At 34.4% G+C, this 24,206-nt stretch overlaps 1 protein-coding gene across 1 annotated transcript; it reads right to left on the bottom strand.

The window, feature by feature from the left end:
* Nucleotides 1-6,801: 6,801 nt before the first annotated feature.
* LOC132301656 (cysteine proteinase inhibitor 1-like) lies at nucleotides 6,802-7,194 on the bottom strand. Its single transcript, XM_059798896.1, has one exon. The coding sequence runs from the start codon at nucleotides 7,192-7,194 to the stop codon at nucleotides 6,802-6,804; it is 393 nt and encodes a 130-aa protein (XP_059654879.1).
* Nucleotides 7,195-24,206: the final 17,012 nt, after the last annotated feature.

The following is a 24,206-nucleotide window of genomic DNA, read 5'->3' as shown; positions in this document are numbered from 1 at the left end:
AAGTCCTAATCATGTCACTTCTTGATTGATATCCCCGAGTTTCCAAAATCAACAAGTTATGTAAGTCAAGATAGCATCAAGATACAAGTAATGCATTAAACACATTTCATGCGCAACCGAGATTTTGGAAACATACAAGTCATGCCCTAAGTTCTCAACTATCATGGCATGTGAAATGTCGAGAAATCATGGTATGCATCTACATAGACTACAAACTAGGATTTGAAACACAAGGGATCCATTGATACAAACATACCACTAGTATAAAATTAACGATTTAATCATTTGTTTAACAACTCATGAACAATTAAATCATTCCAATGTAAGGGTGCTAGTTAATTAACTACATTAATGAAGCTAAGTTGCAACAAGTCACGATATATGATAAAAAGGCAAAAACCCCATGAAATACAAGTCTAACTCATTAGAACCCTAAGTGAAAATTAATTAACCTAATTAATTAATTTCTCTAGAAATCAAAGGTATCCAAAAATTCTCAAAATAATATATGTGAATGTATATGGCATGCACATCAATAAAATGAAGTCAGAATTTCAATGGAGTGAATAATACAAATGGAATAAACTAATTAATCAAATTAATTAAATATTCTCTAGATTTTAAAACACCTCCAATTACTCTCGATTTCATCTATGTTGAAGAGCATGCTAGGGCCTAATATAATATGCTAACACATATTGATTTCAAGCTAGTTAAGGCCACATGAATTAAACATTTATTCAAGATAAATATTAAATAAAAACTTTATTACTTATTCAAATGCCCTCAATTTTATATATGTCAATGACCATATCAAGGAGTAATATCCTATCATGCCATATGTTTCAAACAAGCTATGGATAACCGGGAAAATTAAATCTTACACAAAGATATAATAAATTAAGGTTTCTTGATTTGATATAAGGACATGTAAATGAGTTGTATAAGCATCAACAACATGCAATATAACAAGAAAATAAATTATAACACCCCCTACCTCAATTTGGGATGGAAATCTCAAATCCTCACCGAAAGAAAAGTGCTCTGAATCCGATGATACCGAAGGGTTTTGTCGGGGACAACACGGTGAACAAGAATCCCTAGGAAGCCCATGAAAATCACAACTTGACTTCAAACCCAAACTCAAAAAATGGTCAGAAATGGGTTCTAATTAAGGGGAAAGGTGCGCGGTGTCATGGCGAACAATAAACGTTAAGGCCGAAGACTTTTCACCAAGGAAAAGTGGTTCAAAGGAGGAGAGAAAAGGTGGCAGCCCAAGAGGCTGCCATGACTGCCAGCCAAGGAGTGGGGAAGATGAGAGGAAAAGTAATTTTTCACTTTATGACTTTCTATTTATAAGAAAACCCTAAAAGTGCCCCAAAAGGGTCCCGCCGGGTCCGGAAAAGTGGATTTTGAGCAAACGCGCTCAAATAGCAAAACTCCATGAATGAAAAAGATTTGAAATGGGAAAATATGAATAATGGAAGAAATGGTGTCAAAAATCGAGTCTCGAGCAGAGAGATATGGCCCAAACTAGTTCGGCGGCAATTGGGGTCAGAAATCCCTAAAACTGCGAAAAACGACTAGAAGGAAATTCAAAGAGTACACGACTCGACGAAATGTGAAAATGAATCCCGTACAAGGATCCAGCCTCAAAACAAGGTATTTTGCAATAATTTTTGTTAATTGCACAATGGCCCCTACAAAAAAGGGTCAACTGCAAAACTGCCCCAGAATGAAAATATCTTCCAAAAGATATTTTCTTAGATATCCCTGAAATAAAATATCTTCAAAAGATATTTATGAAAAACACCCCAAGAAAAGAAATAAATCCTAAAGAACTGTGAATCCATGCCCTTATGGACACCGGGAGTAACCAGAGTACTTTCTTGTAAAAGTAAAGATACATATTTCGTGGAAACCCCTTAAGATGAAGGCACATGAAGTCAAAAACTAACTCCGAGCATGGAAAGTGAGGTTGTGCCAAAAACTGACAAACGGAGATAAGAAGAAAAAGAGAAAAGGACGAAATAGTGCATAGTATCTGAAAAGTGAAAATGTGGAAATGACTCGGTCCTCAAAGGAAGTTGTTAATCCAAATGAAAAAGTCTTAGAAACCATTTCCAAGCACTTAAAATGACATTAAGTGGCGAGAAATAGAGCTCAGAAGAGAAAATTAGACGGAAAAAAATTCATCTGTAAAATTTCAGGAAAAAGGAAAGAGAGGAAAATAACCGGGTCATTACATAGCACATACATGGTTCAGTCGTTTGGACATTCTGACCTACATGGTTAGGCGTTCGGACTGAAGGGTCAGACATTCTTCCCTTTGGTGAAGCGTTCTGACGTTCTAACCTACATGGTTAAGCGTTCTGACGTGCTGACCTACATGGTCGAGCGTTCTGACGTTCTGACCGATGAAACAGAAGGCAACAATTTGCCGAACAACAAAACAGTAAGCAAGGTTAAGGCAACCTTGAGGCTATACATGTATTCCCAATAATCTAAAACAAGTTTAAAAACATACTTGTGAACTTTAAAATTAATGGCTCTTTGCCTCATGTTGTATGCACAAAATGAATGTCAAAAGGTGTAATTTAAAATCATGCCACATGTTTAAACCATGCTATAACCAACCGGGAGAATCAAATCTCATACAAGAAAAATAAATAAATAAAATTTTTAGATTTGATACAAAGGCATGTAAATGAGTTATATAAGCATCAATAGGATGCAATACATCAAGAATATAAAACTATAACACCCCCTACCTCTATTTGAGATGAAAACTCAAATCCCCACCAAAAGAAAAGTGCTCCGAATCTGACAATACTCCTAGGTTATGTTGGGAACAACGAGGAAAGCAACTTTAACCTTTGAGGTACCATAAAAATCCAAACTTGGCTTCAAAGCCAAACTCAAAAAGTGGTTAGAAATGGGTTCTAACAAGGGGGAAAGATGCGCGTCATCAAGGCGAGCATAAAACACTAAGGCACTACGGCATTTTACACGAGGGAAGATGTTCAAAAGAAGAGAGAGAAGGTGGTAGCCATGGCCCGGCCAAGAGGGGGGAAAGAGATAGAGAAATCTAATTTTTCATCTTAAGTTGCCCTATTTATAGAAAAACCATAAAAGGGCCCCGCCGAGTCCGAAAAAGTGGAATTTGAGCAAATGATCTCAAACATCAAAACTCCATGAACAAAAAAGAATCAAAATGAGAAAATATGAACAACGGAAGAAACAGCGTCAAAAATCAAATCCTGAACAGAGAGATATGCCCCAAACAAGTTCGGCGGCAACCGGGGTCAAAAATCCCTAAAATTGGGGAAAACGATTGAGAGGAAATTCTAAGAGTACATGACTCGAAGAAATGTGAAAATAAATCCCATACGAGGATCTAGGCTCAAAATGAGGTATTTTGCAATAACATTCGTTAATTGCACAATAATCCCTCCAAAAAGGGTTAACTGTAAAACTAGCCCAAAATGAAGATACCTTCCAAAAGATATTTTCTTAAAAACCCCTGAAATAAAAATCTTCAAAAGATATTTATGAAAAACACCCCAAAAAAAGAAAAAATTTCTAAAGAACTGTGTATCCATACCCCTATGGACACCGGGAGCAACCAAAGTACTTTTCTACAAAAATAAAGATACGTATTCCATGGAAACCACATAGAATGAAGATACGTGAAGTCGAAAACCAACTCCGAGCATGAAAAGTGAGGTTGTGCCAAAAAGTGACCAACGGAAAAAAAAAGACAAATTAGGGAAAAGGATGAAAGTGAATAGTGTCGAAAAAATGCAAATGTGGAAATGACTCGGTCCTTAAAGGAAGCTGTCAATCCAAATGAAAGAGTCTCAGAAACTATTTCCAAGCACTTAAGACGACACCCAGTGATGAGAAACAGAACTCAAAAAAGAAAATTAAACGGAAAAAATTTATTCGTAAAATTTGAGAAAAAGGAAAGGAAGGGAAAATGACCGGGTCGTTACACACTATCCAAAAAGCTTGTAACATTACTTGCTTGAATAATGTCTCAATTTGAGTATATTCTTTAAGTTTTTTTCCTACCAATTGTTATTATATTGAATTTTCGGGCCCCATAAGTAGAGCTCTCCTTCTTATGTTGATATAGACTAATAATAACATGACAAGTGTAAAAAAAAAAAAAAAAAAAAAAAAAAAAAAAATTAAACCTGAATCATTCGGATCTTTTCACAGGTCATTCAAAAAGAAAAAGAATTTTCTCTCACGCATGTGTGACCCTAATATTAATCCTCTCTTCAGCTCACTGACCTCCACCACCTACATTGCTTGCCACCTCCTCCATTCCCAAAAACCTAATCTTTTACATCCAATCTTTAAAGAAGATTCAAGTCGCCACATTCGTTGCCTACCATCTCTGTTGCAACCCCATATCCAGAATGACTCAAGAGGCAGACCAATTAACAAATAAGCTAGTGGCATTCAAAATTTTGAGATTTTTCATCACATATTGCAATCTGGAGGTGCCTAATTGATTTCAAATTCCATTGATAATTAGAGTCTTGCAATTGTGGTTAATTTACCATGTTTGGGCTAATTGTTTAGCTTCTTCTGTAATGGATTGCAATATAAAGGGGTTTACAATAAAAAATCTCAAACGCATTAGGAAAAAAAAAAAAAAAAAAAGAATCCTTTTAGATGATCCGTAAAAAAAGTCCAAATAATTTTTATTAATTATTTTAAAATGTTTTTGACACATGAGACAGGTTCATTATAAATTTCTGGTATCTCGAAATAATTATGACATGTATATCATTAATCTAAATGAAAGTAGTTTTTTCAATTTTGAAGCATATATATTCGAAAATACAATCCCATGTCTAGCACCCTCACCAATTAGACTTCCATAAATACAATCCAACTGCACTCTCATCAATTCACAAATGAGTGTAGTGGCACCCATCACAGATTTCATTTTTTAAAAATTAAAATATGTTATCATTTTAGATTAACATTAATCTGAAAAAGAAGGAAAAAAAATGAAGTTATTACTTGATAGAGGTTTTCTACTCTGATAATAATATTAGTGTTTCCACAAAATTGGGACACTTAGAATGTGCGAGCGTGCCAGAATTTTTGGAAGATTCAGAGAGGTCAAATAAAAAGGAAGATCCTTTTGGAATGATCAAGCAATTGTGAGGTTTCGGATTTGCCTTCGTTGAAAGGAATTTTAGTTAAGACTACAATGCTATCTAATGAATTGAAATGCAAAATTGAAATTAAGTGTTTGAATGTAAAGGAATTGAAAAGACTTGTATTGAAATTATTTGAATTGAAATACAAAGTATTAAATGTTGATTGATGTCGTTGAGAGAGTTTGAAATGTAGTCCTAAGTACACTATTTATAGGCATTACAAGCCTTACAAGAAGGACCCACGTCCTATAAAATAACTGCCTATTTCTTTTTTACAAGACACTTGTCCCATGTCTAGTGGCAGAATCTTAACTTCCAGACCTACGAACTGTTTCCTTCTTCCGCTGCTGCCATATGTCCCACATTCTTTAACTACTTTTATATATATATATATATATATATATATATATATAGCACATCCTTCAACTGCTTCTGCTTCATTCCTTTTGAAATGGATTGCTTATCTAACCATGATCCCATTATCCCTAGATTTTAGGAACCGCTTTCCTTAATTACTCCTTAGTTTTAAATCCCTTAAAAATAGGAACTTCTAAATTGAGTTAGGCAGTTTATAACAGTTCTTATACATGTCAAACTTGTTAGGCCAATCCCCTCCTTGATTTTAGGAAGCAAACTATCCAAGAATTCCCATTGCCAGTGGCAGAAGTTCGACTTCCAAACCCACGAACTGCAGTCTTCTTCTAGCGATGCCATGTGTCCCCATGAGTTATTCCATGATCATTCAACTGCAAACCCATTATCTAACTAGAAGATATATATATATATATAGTCTTCATAGCTTGCAAACTGATTGTTAGCCTACTACCTTCAAAATAGGCCTTCATCTCTTATCCTTATCTCTGTGATTGCCAACTATCCAACCCACTTCCTTGTCTGTACCATTGAGTTGACCCATTCTCTTTTCTGTAAACATGTTCCATGTACCTAATTAACACCCTCAATTATAGGAACTACACTAATTCACTATAACACCCATTATCCTTGAATTTAGGAAACTAATAAATTATCCTTTTAATCTGATTTATGCCTTTCTTAAATAGCCCAAGTGTAACCCATCATCCCTCTTTTTTAGGACTTGTTTGGAGTAGTAATTATACCAATTTTGTGGTTGAATTATATAGTCAGCTATTACTATATAATTCTGCCACATATGAACTTCTGCATTTGTTATCTGTCGGACCACACAAGCTAATGTATCAATCTATTGTTTGACCATGAATTTGGTCCACTTGTCTCTCCATCATTTGTCCACGTGGATGCCAAAGTGGCGCTAGTTAGGCTGCATTTTTGTGTGTCAACAATTAGAAATGAAATAAAAGACCTAAATGGACACCTATTTTATCTTAAGATTATTTATTTGAAGCCAATTTAAAGGTTAGTTCATGGTGTCTTGTGATTAATCGGGAAAAATCCCAATTCCCAGAAGAAAATTTTAAAGTAAAATCACATATTTAAAATCTAGTATAAATAGATAAAAGAGAAGAAAACAATACTCTTTTATAATAATAATATTATTAATTTCAAGTAGGTAGAGAACGTCAATAACAGATTTAATATTGAAACTCTTCACCCACCGACATTCTCACATTTTAGCCGTTCAAATAAGTTTGAAAGACGTTAGGTTCCTAAAATGCACCCAAGGCTTATCCCAAACAACTGCCTCATACTTATTGGAAGCGTCACCGTTATTGGCCGAGAGAATCAGTCGGTAATTCAGACCCTCAACTGCTTGGGTCTCACCTGAATCCACGCTCTCGAACTTCAAGTCTGTTTTGGTCTGTTTGTTGTGTTCGTTCACCGCGAACGCTCCTATTTCTTGCACCAGTGAGGATTTTGGGTCCTTAATTGGCTGCCAAGCACCGGCCGAGGATTTCGGGTCCTTAATATGATTGACATCGACCTGCGCCACCCGGCCGGACATGGCGGAGACATCTGATAAAAGGAAGGTAAGCAAGAGAGAAAGGAAAAGGGATACAGATTTCAAAGCCATCTTTGGAAGGTATTTGATTTTGTATAAGCCAGTGATTCGTGAAAAGAGAGGGAGAGTTGGTTTGAATTTATAGCAGAGTAACACGCGGAGATCTGTCCGCTCTGGTGTAGTAAAATTATGTAAATACCCTTTTTATTTCATTACATTTGCTGCATGAACATGTAACGATAAGCATTTATTGGGCTCTGTTATTTTTGGTATGCGCCTTGAAAATAATCATATTTATTAGGTGGCCCTTCATAACATAACTTTATGTTTCAACTTTCAAATTTATTGGATTGTTAATTTCTTAATTTTTAAGTTTTTAAAAATAATGACTACTAATATTTTAATAAATAAGAGAAGATAAATTTGAAAAGGAATATTTTTGGAAATTATTAGAATCCAATGATTTTTTTATTAAAGTGGACCATCAAGTAAAAATTATTTATTTGACTATTAATTTTTTAATTTTTAAAATTATAAATACTCTGTCATGATAGTATTTCAATAAATAAGAAAAGATGAGAAATTATTAGATTAAACTGATGATTTTTTCCATTATAATTTATTAATTTATCCATTTGGTACTTTTAATTAGTTATAGAAATGGTGGATTTGGAAGCGTGTTTTTAGATGTATGCTGCAGACAAGTGACGTTAGATCATAAGTGAGGCCAATAGTGTTTGGTTGTAAGATTGGGTTCCACATTGGAACAACTTTTAATTGTTGGAAGCATCTACTTTGAAATTTTTTTTTTTGTTGTCTTGCCAATAAATTAAATTACATTTTTTTTTGGTAAGCAAGTTTAATAAAATCACATTTTATTATTCTATCTTGTAATATATCTATATTGATATTTATATATATTTATACTGTTTTTAAAAGTGTAAGGATTTTTTTTTTCTATACTTTTTCTAAATACAAAAATAAATAATTTTTAAATACCAGACATCTATTTTTGACAATAAATAAATAAATAAATAATATGGATCTATTTAATGTTCATATACTCTTGCATGAAATAAATGTAGTGTATAATCAAATTTATTAGGTTGACTTCATAAACAAGTAAAGCTGACATTTATTATTGTTTACTTTTTAATATTTAAATATATATCTATATAAGGAATACTTTTAAAAGAAATATTTTTGAAAAGAAATATTTTTGGAAATTATTAGAATCCAATGATTTTTTTTATTAAAGTGGACCATCAAGTAAAAATTATTTTATTTGATTATTAATTTTTTAATTTTTAAAATTACAAATACTCTGTCATAATAGTATTTCAATAAATAAGAAAAGATGAAAAATTATTAGATTAAACAGATGATTTTTTCCATTATAATTTATTAATTTATCCATTTGGTATTTTTAATTAGTTATAGAAATATTGGATTTGGTAGAGTGTTTTTAGATGTATGCTGCAGACAAGTGATGTCAGATCATAAGCGAGGCCAATAGTGTTTGGTTGTAAGATTGGGTTCCACAATGGAACAACTTTTAATTGTTGGATGCATGTACTTTGAAATTTTTTTTTGTTGTCTTGGCAATAAGTAAAATTGCATTTTTTTTTTGGTAAGCAAGTTTAATAAAATAACATTTTATTATTCTATCTTATAATATATCTATATTGATATTTATATATATTTATATTATTTTTGAAAGTGTAAGAATTTTTTTTATTTCTATACTTTTTCTAAATACAAAAATAAATAATTTTTAAATACCTGACATTTATTTTTGACAATAAATAAATAAATAATTAATTAATATGGATCTATTTAATGTTCATATACTCTTGCATGAAATAAATGTAGTGTATAGTCAAATTTATTAGGTGGACTTCATAACCAAGTAAAGTTGACATTTATTATTGTTTACTTTTTAATATTGAAATATATATCCTATATAAGGACTACTTTTAAAAGTGTAATATTATTTTTATTATTTCTTACATTGTTTTGAATACAAAATAAAGTCATAAAAGTGTTTTTATAGAATGTGCTATTTCTTATATTAATTTTGGGCGATAATGAGAATTTATATAGCTGGCCCGTTTTGAATTTTTCAAACGTTGTGATGGCCCAAGTTTTTCAACCCGGTGCGTCAGTGATGAACCGAAAATTAATCCACTAACAGATCCGAAATGCGGAAGCGAAAGATAAAATCAAAGTCTATAGAGATATAAATTATCCCTAAGACACCCAAGTGATTTTTCATGAAGTCATGAAACTCAAAGGGAACGAAAACGGAAGCGAAGGTCGAAACGAGCAAAATTTGTTAACCAAGGGGCAAAATGGTCAATTCCTAATTAAAAAGAGAAACTTGACTCTAAACAAGTCAAAAAAAGGTGAAAACAACCCAACCTAGTCATTTCACAACATTCTAAGAGGTTCTAAGAACTTTAGACAAGAATCCCGTAAAATGCCCATTCTTAGTTTAAGCGAAAACTGACACTGTCTCACTAAAACATGAATAACTCCCACTGTGAATTTAATATGAGAATGGCATAGGTACCATTGGAAATTTGATTCAAAATTCTTGAGTTTAGACTTAAGAATCACCCCATTTGGATTAGAAATGAAGAGTTATGACCCATTGAAGTCGGAGTAACAAAGCTAAAATGAAGCTAAAAGAAGTTATTTAGGTAGGCCGAAATAACCATTTCGGTACCGAAATGAACAAAAATTATACCCAAAAACTGATTTGAAAAAAAACCACTTCGGTCGGCCGAAATGAAGAACCAATCGACCGAAACAAGCCCAAACAGTACCTAAGCTACTGTAATATGCACTTAAACCATTCAAATGAAACCCAAAAGCCATCGGTCGACCAAAATGACATTTCGATAGGCCAAAATGACCCAAAAAAGTGCAAAACAACCTTTTATGCACCAAACGAATAAGAAGTCCATTTGGAATCCCCCATTGCATGATCAAATTATATTATATTATATGCTAATGTGTGATGATGTGAACGTACACGCAAGTGTAACATGGCATTTTAAACATGTTACGATGGCCTACGGCCTCATTACATTCTATTTACAAAATTTTACATGCCAAACCCCCAAAGTTAGAAAAGTTACATTTCAAAGGTAAAACTTGAAATCTAACTGCATACACTTAAACTTTAAGGTTTGTGACTCTTGGCCTCATGTCATACATATCAAATCGGTTCCGAATAGTATATTCAAGTACACTTTACATACTTTCTAGGCAAAAATGGCATATTGAACCTAGCTATGCATTACAACTTTATAAGCAAAACTTAAACATGCTAAGACTTGCCTGTGAACAAGAATACTTTAAAAGAAACTTTAAATCTCCAAATCACCCAAGGCAAGTGAAATCTCCGAATCTTGAATCTTGTACCTGAACAATACCCCCATTAACTTCGGGGTGAGTAACATAAAGCTACTCATAGGAGATGAACATGCAAGGGCTCAATGTTTTACAAGTTTATCACATTAATGCAAAACAATTCAAAGGGGTCATGCCACCTAACGTCTATGTCATGGGTGAGACTCAAGGAGCATCCTAAGCTACCTTAGAATATTCTAGCATAAATCATTTCATTCATGCAATTCCGGACAACATAAGTTCATGCTATTCAAGCAACAAGGTATAGATTATCAAAGCCATCAACTTGAAATCTAAAATATGAAAACGACAAAAGTGGGTCATGCCACCTAACGTCTATATTCTAAATGAATCTATAGGATCATTCCTAAGTTACATTTGAACAACAAAACACAAATCACAATATCTATGCAATTTAACCAATATAGAAGCATACTATACAAAGCAACAAGATATATATTCTCAAAATTATCAACTTGAAATCTAAAATACAAAAACAACTAAATATAACAATTTAATATAATTAGAATTTCTAATACAATACATCAAGACATAGATTCTGAAAGTTATCAACTTGAAATCTAAAATGCAAAAACAAGTAAAGTGGGTCATGCCACCTAACGTCTATGTTCCACATGAATTTATAGGATCATTCCTAAGCTACATTTGAACATTTTAACATAGATGTACTTAACAACATCAAAGGCATGTGATGATTCCTTAAAAATTATAATGCATAAATGTACTTAACAACATTAAATTGCCAATAACCCAAAACCACAAGTCACAATTAAACATTGATTGTCAACTTGGAATTGAATGTGAAATCAAATAGTGAAATACTTGGACATCAAATCTCAGATAAAGCCAAGACCTAAACGGTTATTTCGGCATTAACCCGCTAGGAAGACCACCCAAATGCGCACTATAAAATAGAGAGAACTCATACCCCCCGTTCTAGAGCCAAACTCTAGCCATATCATAGTAACAATGTCCCAAGTGACTTCAAAATTAATAAATAAGTTCACAACTTATATATAAGTAATAATGCACGAAACCACCTTCCATGCACAAGTAGGTTGAAACCACATAATCCATGCCTTAGAGCTTCAATTCTAAAATGACATATATAATGTCAAATACGAAGTGTGCAATTCAACACACAAGACAATAATATATTCAATATTGGAAACATGTTCTCATGAATATAAATTTAACAACAATGTTACTCAATGCTTAAATCATAACCACGTGAATGTACAACAAGTCCAAATCCACTATATAAACATGGAAACAACATCTACAACATAATTAAATCCATGCAACAATGAGAGAGAATTTAATTAAATAAAAATTATTAAATTCTTTAGATTTCAAATCATTTTCAAATGACCTCAAATTAATATATGATAAAAGACATAACATGGTCATTACATATATTCATTTAAAATCTCAATTAGGCCAATGGACAACAAGATAAAATTTAATTAAATCGTGATAATTGAATCTCTAAATTCTAAAACAACTCTAAATGGTCCCAAACTAATATATGCTAGTACACAACTCCTAGTCATCCCAAATGTCAAGTTAAAAACTCAATTAAGCCAATAGAACCTTTAAATAGATTTTAATTAATTCTTTTAATTAAAATCTCTAAATTTTCAAACTTGTCCAATTGTTCTCAAATTAAAGTATGTTAAGGAACATGCCAAGATTCAATTTTAAAGCGTATCACAAGTTAACTTCATGCAAGGTACGTCCATAAGAATTAAACTTTCACAAAAGGAAATTATTAAATAAACAGTGCAATTCTTATTCAAATAATCCCAATTTAATATATGTTAACAAACATATCAAAGCCAAATTTTCTCGCATGCCACAATTTAATTTTAAGTTGTATATCATCATGAGAATTAAATCTTAAACGTAGAAAATAATTAAATTAAATTCTAGAATTTAACCCAAATCATGCATACAAGTTGTATAAGCATCATTAGCATGCAAGACAATAAAATATAAACTATAGCATCCCCTACCTCCATTTCGCCACCGAAATGAAACGGCTCCGAATCCGACGAAACTTTTACATTTTGTTGGGGAAAACACGGTGAACATTAAACTCCAAAGTGGACATAACGAAATCCAAACTTAACCTCAAACCCGAACTCAAAAATTGGCCAAAACGACATTCCAATCGGTTCGAATCGAAGGTCTCGTCAAGGCGAACATAAAACACTAAGGCACTATGGTATTTTACTAAAAGGAGGAAGCTCAAAAGAAGAGAGAGAAGGTGGCAGCCATGGCTGCCATGGAATCCGGCCAAGAGAGAGGAGAGAGAGAGAAAATATTTGATTTTTTCTTATCTCACCCCCTATTTATAGAATAACTCAAAAAATGCCCCGCTAGGTCCGAAGAAGTAGAATTTGAGCAAACGTGCTTAAACGGTAAAACTCCGTGAATGAAAAAGAACCGAAATGAGAAAAGATAAACAACGAAAGAAACGACATTGAAAATCGAGTCCTGAGCAGAGAGATATGCCCCAAACAAGTTCGACGGCAACTAGGGTCAGAAACCCTAAAACTGGAGAAAAATGATCAGAAGGAAATTCTAAGAGTACGTGACTCAACGAAAAGTGAAAATGAATCCCGTACAAGGATCTAAACTCAAAACAAAGCATTTAGCAATAACTTTATTAATTGTACAATGGCCCCTCCAAAAAGTGAAAATTGCAACTAGCTCAGAATGAAAATATCTTCTAAAAATATTTTCTTAAAAACCCCTGAAATAAAATATCTTCAATAGATATTTACGAAAAACACCCCAAGAAAAGGAAATGTTTCTGAAGAATTGTGCATCCATGCCTCTATGGACACCGGGAGCAACTAGAGTACTTTTCTACAAAAGTAAAGATACGTATTTCGTGGAAACCATTTAGAATGAAGATACATGAAGTCAAATACCAACTCTGAAGACAAAAGTGAGGTTGTGCCAACAAAGTGACAAAAGGGGAAAAAGACAAAATAGGAAAAAAGGACAAAAAGTGAATAGTGTCAAAAAAATGAAAATGTAGAATTGACGTGGTCCTCAAAGGAAGTTGTCAATACAAAGAAAAAAGTTTTGGAAACCATTTCAGAGCACTCGTGACTACACTAAGTGATGAGAAGCAAAAACTCAGAAAAGAAAAGATCAACGTAAAAAATATATATATATATCCGTGAAAATCTGAGAAAAAAGAAGGGAAGGAAAATAACTGGGTCATTACAACCTACCCTCCTTAAAGGGATTTCGTACTCGAAATCTGGAATACACAAAAGAGAACCAAATAGGATCAAAGCAAGATCAAACCAAATGACAAACCATAAGGTGCGAAAAGACAACTTCAAAAGCCTGAGGTCTTTCGAAGGAACGCAAAAACCAAGAACTGAGTGAAACTCCCCAAACGAATCAGCATATTAACCCAAGGTCAATCACCAAGAGAATCCCAAGACAATGACAAGTCGAGTCAAAACAGATGGCTATAAATGATATGGTAGTAAGAACAATGACCAGAACCCGCCAACACTTACTCATTAGTAAGGTAGCATGACAGTATAAGGCACTAGTTCATAACATGCCCCTATCAGATCAACCCAGAAGAAACTTTTCGATTCAAATGACAATAATGTTGAAAATGATCATTACCAAAAGCACTACGGGAGCTAGGCATTTGCGAGAGTTGGGGTAGCTAATCCCAAAACCCTAACAACAATGTCATTGGCACCGTTATGCTTAAGGCCTTGATCTCAAACGCTGGCGTACTAACAACTCCCACATCTGAAAATGCTACAACAACAACACCAATCCTGGATCCACAGCCTGACAAGTCTATACCCTCAAGACAATGGATCGGACCCGCAAAACCAAAAACCTATGCACCGAACTGAAGTAAACTTACCATAAGGCTATATATAGAAGACAAAAAAAATGCTGGGTCAAAATCCCTATAGTAGACAACAAAAATCTCAAAACACAAGTCTACTACGTAACTCACACATCTCTATCCTAACAACCACGGTCACAAAATCCCAACATAAGTGCGGGAAAGATGAAACAATATAAACCAAATATTCACATAGTGCATACTCGCAAAAATTAAATAACATAAATTAAATAATATCATAGTACTAAACACATAGTACACATAAGATAAACCAAATAAACCACCTATCATATAGGGGTTAAACAAATAGCGACGCGTTATACACCACCAATGGCACAAACATGGTAAACAAATACTGTATAAGCGAAAGTACCATATACATCCTCATATAACTACCACATAGTCATATATCATGTTTCTAATGCATGCCCGAAAACAATGGGGCTCATAAATATGTAAAAGTGATCATACAAATGGCAAGTTCATAAAATTAACAAAAATGAATGGAATGCCTCTCAAAAGACACCACGCAAAAAACGTACAACTGAACCTGGATGAGTCCAATCTCTCATTACGAGGAAAGGAACCATCCCCCAAATGACCACTAAGGTTTCCTAAACATAGGGTCATCAATTCTTTCCCAAGACCAGCTCATATCCCGATCCCGATGGAATCCCAACACCACACGAAATAAGACAACAACGAAATGAATAGCCCTAATGCTAACCGTTATGAGACATGAATAAGAAAAACCCCCAAAATAAGATGCCAATGAGTCCGATAGGAACTCTACAGGACTCTACCAGAACCCTAACACAACGCCCGAAGTCTGTAAAGACAAGGGAGAGTAATTAATTGTACCAATATAATTAATTGCACAAAACTGCTCACATCCCAACCGTAGCTCGTAAGAGCTGTCCAAGGCAACACAAAAAGGATCCTAGGTTAACACACCTATCCAAATCCCAAAACCATCATCCTAAGAAAACAAGACACGAGAACCTCGTCCTGAGACTCACAAGGCGACTCCCGACTCCTAAAGGAAGGATTCGAGTCAGTCCTGACTCATCGTCCCATGATGCTAGAAACAAAGACCGTAATGACAACATAATGTCAAGACCACTATGAAGTCCTAAGAGATGACACCGACACCTTAGCCACTACCATGACTACATCATGAAAAGATAAAAGAAAATGAGACGAAACAATGCTTTCGTGGCCCACGTCTTATCTCGCCAGACAGAGACTACAACCCTACGCTTACCTGAGCCCTAATGAGAAAACCCTCTGTGAGTCAAGACTATGACGCTATATGCGTGAAAAGGAAATGAGATTAATAATAACATAAGTTATTATGATCGAATGCAACTCGCTCAGCGAATGCATCAAATAAGTTGCACCTCAATGTATACAACATACAGTTATGATAAAGCAGATAAGCATACACAACATGCTAAACAGATAATGAAAACTTCTAGGTACTTAAACATATAAACACGTATCAAACCAAGACGTTTTTAAACACATAAGCATATAAGTATAGATAACATATAATCATACCGAGTATGTTATCAAAGCACGTAAACATGTTATCAAAAAGCATATTACCATACCAAAGCAAATCAACAAAAGCATAATATACACCCAAAACCTGTTGTCCAAGGTATTCAAACCTAGGAGCTCTAATACCATTTGTGACGGTCCAAGTTTTTCAACCCGGTGCGTCAGTGATGAACCGAAAATTGATCCAATAACGGATCCGAAATGTGGAAGCGAAAGATAAAAACCAAAAACTATAGAGATATAAATCATCCCTAAGACACCCAAGTGACTTTCCATGAAGTCATGAAACTCAAAGAGAACGAAAACGGAAGAAAAGGTCAAAACGGGCAAAATTTGTTAACCAAGGGGAAAAATGGTCAATTCCTAATTAAAAAGAGAAACTTGACTCTAAACAAGTCAAACAAGGTGAAAACAACCCAACCTAGTCATTTCACAACATTCCAAGAGGTTCTAAGAACTTTGGACAAGAATCCCGCAAAATGCCCATTCCCGGTTTAAGCAAAAACTGACGCTATCTCACTAAACCATGAATAACTCCCACTGTGAATTGAATATAAGAATGGCATAGGTACCATTGGAAATTTAACTCAAAATCCTTGAGTTCAGGCTCAAGAATCACCCCATTTGGATTAGAAATGAAGAAGTTATGACCCTTTGAAGTCAGAGAAACGGAGCTGAAACGAAGCTGAAAGAAGTTATTTAGGTAGGCCGAAATAACCATTTCAGTAGACCAAAATAGCCATTTCGGTAGGCCGAAATGAACAAAAATTTTACCCAAAAACTGATTTTGAAGAAAAGCCACTTCGGTCAGCCGAAACGAAGAACCGGTCAACCGAAACAAGCCCAAACAGTACCTAAGCTACTGTAATATGCACTTAGACCATCAAATGAAACCCAAAAGCCATCGGTCGACCGAAATGACTCGAAAAAGTGCAAAACAACCTATTATGCACCAAAAGGATAAGAAGTCCATTTGGAATCCCCCATAGCATGATCAAATCACATTATAAGCTAATGTGTGATGATGTGAACATACACGCAAGTTTAACATGGCATTTTAAACATGCTACAATGGCCTATGGCCTCATTACATTCCATTTACAAAATTTTACATGCCAAACCTCCAAAGTTAGAAAAGTTACATTTCAAAGGTAAAACTTGAAATCTAACTACATGAACTTAAACTTTAAGGTTTGTGACTCTTGGCCTCATGTCATACATATAAAATAGGTTCCAACTAGAGTATCAAAGTACACTTTACATAATTTCTAGGCAAAAATGGCATATTAAACCTAGCTATGCATTACAGCTTTATAAGCAAAACTTAAACATGCTAACACTTGCATGTGAACAAGAATACTTTAAAAGAAACTTTAAATCTCCAAATCACCCAAGGCAAATGAAATCTCCTAATCTTGAATCCTGTACCTAAACAATACCCCCAGTAACTTCGGGGTGAGTAACATAAAGCTACTGATAGGAGATGAACATGCAAGGACTCAATGTTTTACAAGTTTATCACATTAATGCAAAATAATTCAAAGGGGTCATGCAACCTAACGTCTATGTCATGGGTGAGACTCAAAGAACATCCTAAGCTATCTTAGAATATTCTAGCATAAATCACATCATTCATGCAATTCCGGACAACAAAAGTTCATGCTATTCAAGCAACAAGGTATAGATTATCAAAGCCATCAACATGAAATCTAAAATATGAAAATGACAAAAGTGGGTTATGTTACCTAACGTCTATATTCTAAATGAATCTATAGGATCATTCCTAAGTTACATTTGAACAACAAAACACAAATCACAATATCTATGCAATTTAACCATCATAGAAGCATGCTATACAAAATAACAAGATATAGATTCTCAAAGTTATCAACTTAAAATCTAAAATACGAAAACAACTAAATATAACAATTTAGAATAATTAGAATTTCTAATACAACACATCAAGATATAGATTCTCAAAGTTATCAACTTGAAATCTAAAATGCAAAAATAAGTAAAATGGGTCATGCCACCTAACGTCTATGTTCTAAATGAATTTATAGGATCATTCCCAAGCTACATTTGAACATTTTAATATAGATGTACTTAACAACATCAAAGGCATGCGATGATTCCTTAAAAATCATAATGCATAAATGTACTTACAACATTAAATCGCCAATAACCCAAAACCACAAGTCACAATTAAACATTGATTATCAACTTGGAATTGAATGCGAAATCAAATAATGGAATACTTGGACATCAAATCTCGGAGAAAGTCAAGACCTAAATGATTATTCCAGGTATTAACCCATTGGGAAGACCACCCTAGTGCGCATTATAAAATAGGGAGAACTTATACCTCCCGTACTAGAGCCAAACTTTAGCCATATCACAGTAACAATGTCCCAAGTGACTCCAAAATCAATAAATAAGTTCACAACTTATACATAAGTAATAATGCACGAAACCACCTTCCATGCACAAGTAGGTTAAAATCACACAATTCATGCCTTAGAGCTTCAATTCTAAAATGGCATATATAATGTTAAATACGAAGTGTGTAATTCACCACACAAGACAATAATATATTTAATATTGGAAACATGTTCTCATGAATATAAATTTAACAACAATGTTACTCAATGCTTAAAACATAACCACGTGAATGTACAACAAGTCCAAATCCACGATCTAAACATGGAAACAACATCTACAACATAATTAAATCCATGCAAAAATGAGATAGAATTTAATTAAATAAAAATAATTAAATTCTTTAGATTTCAAATCATTTTCAAATAACCTCAAATTAATATATGATAAAAGACATAGTATGGACATTACATATATTCATTTAAAATCTCAATTAAGCCAATGGAACAACAAGATAAAATTTCATTAAATTGTGAAAATTAAATCTCTAAATTCTAAAACAACTCTAACTGGTCCCAAACTAATATATGTTAGTATACAACTCCTAGTCATCCCAAATATCAAGTTAAAAACTTAATTAAGCTAATAGAACCTTTGAAGAGATTTTAATTAATTATTTTAATTAAAATCTCTAGATTTTCAAACTTGTCCAAATGCTCTCAAATTAAAATATGTTAAGAAACATGCCAAGACTCAATTTAAAAGCATATCACAAGTTAATTTCATTCAAGGTACGTCCATGAGAATTAAACTTTCACAAAAGGAAATTATTAAATAACAAATGCAATTTTTATTCAAATAATCCCAATTTAATATATGTTAACAAACATGTCAAAGCCAAATTTTCTAGCATGCCACAATTTAATTTTAAGTTATATATCATTACGAGAATTAAATCTTAAACATAGAAAATAATTAAATTAAATTCTAGAACTTAATCCAAAGCATGCATACAAGTTGTATAAGCATCATTAGCATGCAAGACAACAATAATATAAACTATAACATCCCCTACCTCCATTTGAGCTGAAATCTCAAATCCTCACCGAAATAAAACGGCTCCGAATCCGACAAAACTTCTAGGTTTTGTCGAAGACAACACGGTGAACATTAAACTCCAACGAGGGCATACAAAAGTCTAAACTTTACCTCAAACCCGAACTCAAAAATTATCCAAAACAACATTCCAATCGGTTGGAATCGAAGGCCTCATCAAGGCGAACATAAAACACTACGGCACTATGGTATTTTACTAAAGGGAGGAAGCTCAAAACAAGAGAGAGAAGGTGGCAGCCATGGCTGCCATAGAATCAGGCCAAGAGAGAGGAAAGAGAGAGAAAATATCTGATTTTTTCTTATCGCATCTCTTATTTATAGAAAAACTCAAAAAGTATCCCGAAAGGGCCCCGCCAGGTCCGAAAAAGTGGAATTTGAGTAGACGCGCTCAAACGGAATTTGAACGAAAAAGAACCAAAATGAGGAAAGATGAACAACGGAAGAAACAACGTCGAAAACTGATTCCCGAGCAGAGAGATATGCACCCCAAACAAGTTCGGCGGCAACCCGTGCCAGGAATCCTAAAACTGGAGAACAATAACTAGAAGAAAATTCTAAGAGTACGTGACTCAATGAAAAGTGAAAATGAATCCTATACGAGGATCTAGACTCAAAACAAGACATTGAGCAATAACTTTCATTAATTGCACAATGGCCCCTCCAAAAAGTGAAAACTGCACAACTAGCCCAGAATAAAAATATCTTCTAAAAATATTTTCTTAAAAACCCCTGAAATAAAATATCTTCAAAAGATATTTACAAAAAACACCCCAAGAAAAGGAAATGTTTTTGAAGAACTGTGCATCCATGCCCCTATGGACACCGGGAGCAACCCGAGTACTTTTCTGCAAAAGTAAAGATACATATTTCGTGGAAACCACTTAGAATGAAGATACGTGAAGTCAAAAACCAACTCCGAAGACAAAAGTGAGGTTGTGCCAACAAAGTGACAAATGGGGAAAAAGACAAAATAGGGAAAAAAGACAAAAAGTGAATAGTGTCGAAAAAATGAAAATGTGAAATTGACGTGGTCCTCAAAGGAAGTTGTCCATCCAAAGGAAAGAGTCTCGAAAACCATTCCAGAGCACTCGTGATGACACTAAGTGATGAGAAACCGATCTCAGAAAAGAAAAGATCAACGGAAAAAAAATATATATATATCCATGAAAATCTGAGAAAAAGGAAGGGAAAGAAGATGACTGGGTCATTACAAACGTTGCAAACCACTTTTATAATATTGGTTGATTTTATTTTTTTTAATCAAATAACATTTTAAGTATTTAATAGAAGAATTTAAATATCTTGCTTCTTCTGAATTTTCCTTTTGAAAAATTTCAAAAGTCACGTAAAATTTTCATAATATTTAAGAATTTAGATAACTTGCACTGAATTTCGTTTTTAAAATTCTAAATAGTTACAACTACTTCTATAATATTGTTTGATATTTATATATTTTATTGATTAAAGTTTTAAATATTTAATATTGTCTCCGAGCATGGGCTGTATAAAAAGTGACGGGGTAGGTTGTTACCCATCCTTATTCTATTAAGTGAAGCGTGGTCTAGTAAGTAGCTAATAAAATGGTCTAAATTGCTAAATAAAATAAGGGAAATGATATTTCTTCCCACCCATTCCACCTAAATTTTCTCTCCCTCAAAATTTATCTAACTTGGGAAGTCACTTCACTTTCTTCCTCTTTGTTTTTGGAATCCATGACTACGATGTGCTTGATTGACGGCGAGCAAGAAGGATAGCACTGGATGACGATGATTACGAGAGCAAACTGGTTGAGAGGTGGGATCGAGTCGGAGATAGTTGAGCCGGTCTAAGAAGGTGAGCTTGGTTAGGATTGAACAAGTGAGGTGGTTGTGAGATAGATCGAGAGTGCGAAGACAGTGGAGAGAGAGGACTGAACGTGGGAAAGTGCCGGAGAAGGAGTTCTGGTTGAGGAAGAGGGTTTTGAGGTTGGCGAATCCAGCGAGGTCGGCAAGCGAGTTATTTTGCATATTCAGGATTCGGAGCTAGTCAAGATGAGTCAAGTTATTGGGTGCGACCTCTTCTCGGAGGTAGTTGAGCCGGTCTAGAAAGGTGGGTTGGGTAAAACCCAGAAACGATGAACCTCATTTGACGGATGGTGGATGTCCCTCGCGGGTTGATTGGTTGGTGTGGTTGTTCGGTGCGTGACTAGCATGCGGAGTAATTCGGTGAGGACTACAGAGAGATTGAAGGTAATTTGTTTAGTCCAATCCACCATAACGGGTATCGCTTATGGGTATGTGGTGATGTAGGCAGATCGAGTGGATAACATCGAGGAAATTGGTAGCCCGAATCAGAATAGAAGGCCAAAGTACTGGAGGTGGACTTGGGCATAGAGAGTTTGACCTGCATAATGAGTCTGTACTTGGTGAAAAGGACAATTTGGCCGCGGTGTCTTTCAACGAGGAAGGTGTTGTGTTGGTGATGTATTGAGGGTGGCGATTAGGCAGCGGAGATGGTGACGGGAGAAATATATGGGGATGACGTGGCATGTCACGTTGGATTAAGAGGATTTTTTCAGTAGATTGAGTCGGAAGATGTATCACGGATCATAAAATAATGGGTAAATTACACTCAGACTCCCTGAGGTTAGGTCATTTTTTAGTTAGATGAGAATTTTGGTTTTAACTTTCACTTACACCCTAATTTACTTTTTGGCTTTTGATATATGTGAATTGACTATTTTACCCTTAATTTTTTTAATACAAAATATATATAATCTTAAGTAACAAAAAGACCCATATATATATATATATATATATATATATATATATATATATATATATATATTCAACTGCCGCCCCACCCTTAACACCTACGGCGAATCAGAGTTGCGGAGATCAGGTGGAATCAATGCTGGCGTCTTCTCAGGTCTCCTCTACACTATCGTCTCCGCCCGCTTACGTTGCTCTCCCATTCCGATGAAGTTAGCATATCTTTGTTTATGATTTAATTACTGGATATAAATAGTTTTAGATGCATAACAGTCCTAACCCTCTGGTTGGTTGCTGAGAGAACTCTGAAAAATTAAAGAAAGTGAATGTTTTATGATCTTTTGCTTTCTAATTGATAGAATTATGCCACAATGGTGTATTAATCTAGGTCAGACTTGAGAAGAGGTTTTCTTTTTTAATCAATTGGTATATGTTGCATGTCCTCCTTTTGCATGCTTTTGGCAATTTTCTACACATGAAATTCTTGACATTCTTTCCTTGAAGCAATGTGCAAGTGCTTTTAGAGATTTACTTTTTAAACATTTATTTTTATATATTTAAACTTCAGTTCTTACCACTTTTTTCCTATTAAGGATTCCGCTGGTTTGCACGAAATTCTTTCTTTGAGTGCTTTAATCCATCAAAGATGGGTTGCCACTGAACGCTACAAACTTTAGCAGACTTATCAGCCAGGAAAGCCCGATCCCCAAATGAAGTGGCAAATAGCCCAACTATACAGCTATGCTATATGTGGCATCAGAATGCCCGGAAAAAAAAAAAAAAAAAAAAAAAAAAAAAAAAAAAAAAAAGCTTTCCACCATTAGCTAATGCTCTTTAGGCGCTTGCACTGGAAAAGCTGAGAGCGCAGACCGCTAGTTTCTACAACCACCAGTATAAATTTAGATGGTGTTGAAAAGGTGCAAACAAAGGATAACACCAAAATCGCAAATTAGGGATCACCAAAGGAGTAGTTCCATATAATTTTGCAGCAAATATCCAAAGGACATCAAAGGTATTCCAATGGTTTAATCTTCGATCAAGGTACGATCACCTCTTTAATTAATGTTTTCTTCTTGATTTCTATTATTGAATCAAAACCCATGAGCCATGATTAGGGCCAAGATTTTTCTTGTAGACATTAAGAAGATGCAGAATAAAAAAAAAGAAAAAGAAAAAAGAACAAGAACGAGACTAATTTTCTTTCCTTAAAGGGGGCAATACCTTCCGTAACGGGGCAAGATGAGCAGCCCTAAAGGGATATTAAGAAAAAAATATATATTCTCTCTTTTTCTTTCTTTAGACATTGATAAAGTACAACATCATCGATTCCTTTAAGATAAGGAAAAATTCAAACATCATAAAGAGGGCCTATTGGTAACAAAGGCGGCCCACGAGCCATCTCCAAGCCCTGTGACCAAAGGATCTCAAGAGTCCGAGGACTTCAAAATTCCTCTAAGGCACGAAGAACTGCCGAGGAATAAAATTTTGTCTTCAGATCTCAAGAATCCAATGACTTCAAATTCCTTTAAGGCACGAAGAACTACCGAGGAATAAAATTTCGTCTTCGGATCTCAAGAGTCCGAGGACGTCAAATTCCTCTAAGGCACGAAGAACTGCCAAGGAATAAAATTTCGTCTTCGGATCTCAAGAGTCCGAGGACTTCAAATTTCTCTAAGGCACGAAGAACTGCCGAGGAATAAAATTTCATCTTCGGATCTCAAGAATCCGATGACTTCAAATTCCTCTAAGGCACAAAGAACTGTCGAGGAATAAAAATTCATCTTCGGATCTCAAGAATCTGATGACTTCAAATTCCTCAAAGGCACAAAAAAATGCCGAGGAATAAAACTTCGTCTTCGGATCTCAAGAGTCCAAGGACATCAAATTCCTCTAACGCGCGAAGAACTGCTGAGGAATAAAATTTCGTTTTCGGATCTCAA

This window comes from Cornus florida, unplaced genomic scaffold, assembly GCF_030987335.1.
Source record: "Cornus florida cultivar Cherokee Brave unplaced genomic scaffold, ASM3098733v1 CherokeeBrave_3.0.0_Hap2_Chr03, whole genome shotgun sequence".
Classification (NCBI taxonomy): Eukaryota; Viridiplantae; Streptophyta; class Magnoliopsida; order Cornales; family Cornaceae; genus Cornus; species Cornus florida.
Note: the sequence above shows the minus strand (reverse complement) of the source record. Positions and strands in the feature narration are given on the sequence as shown.

What these genes read in the sequence shown, in the direction of transcription:
- LOC132301656 (XM_059798896.1), bottom strand. Translation starts at nt 7,194, where the DNA reads ATGGCTTTGAAATCTGTATCCCTTTTCCTTTCTCTCTTGCTTACCTTC.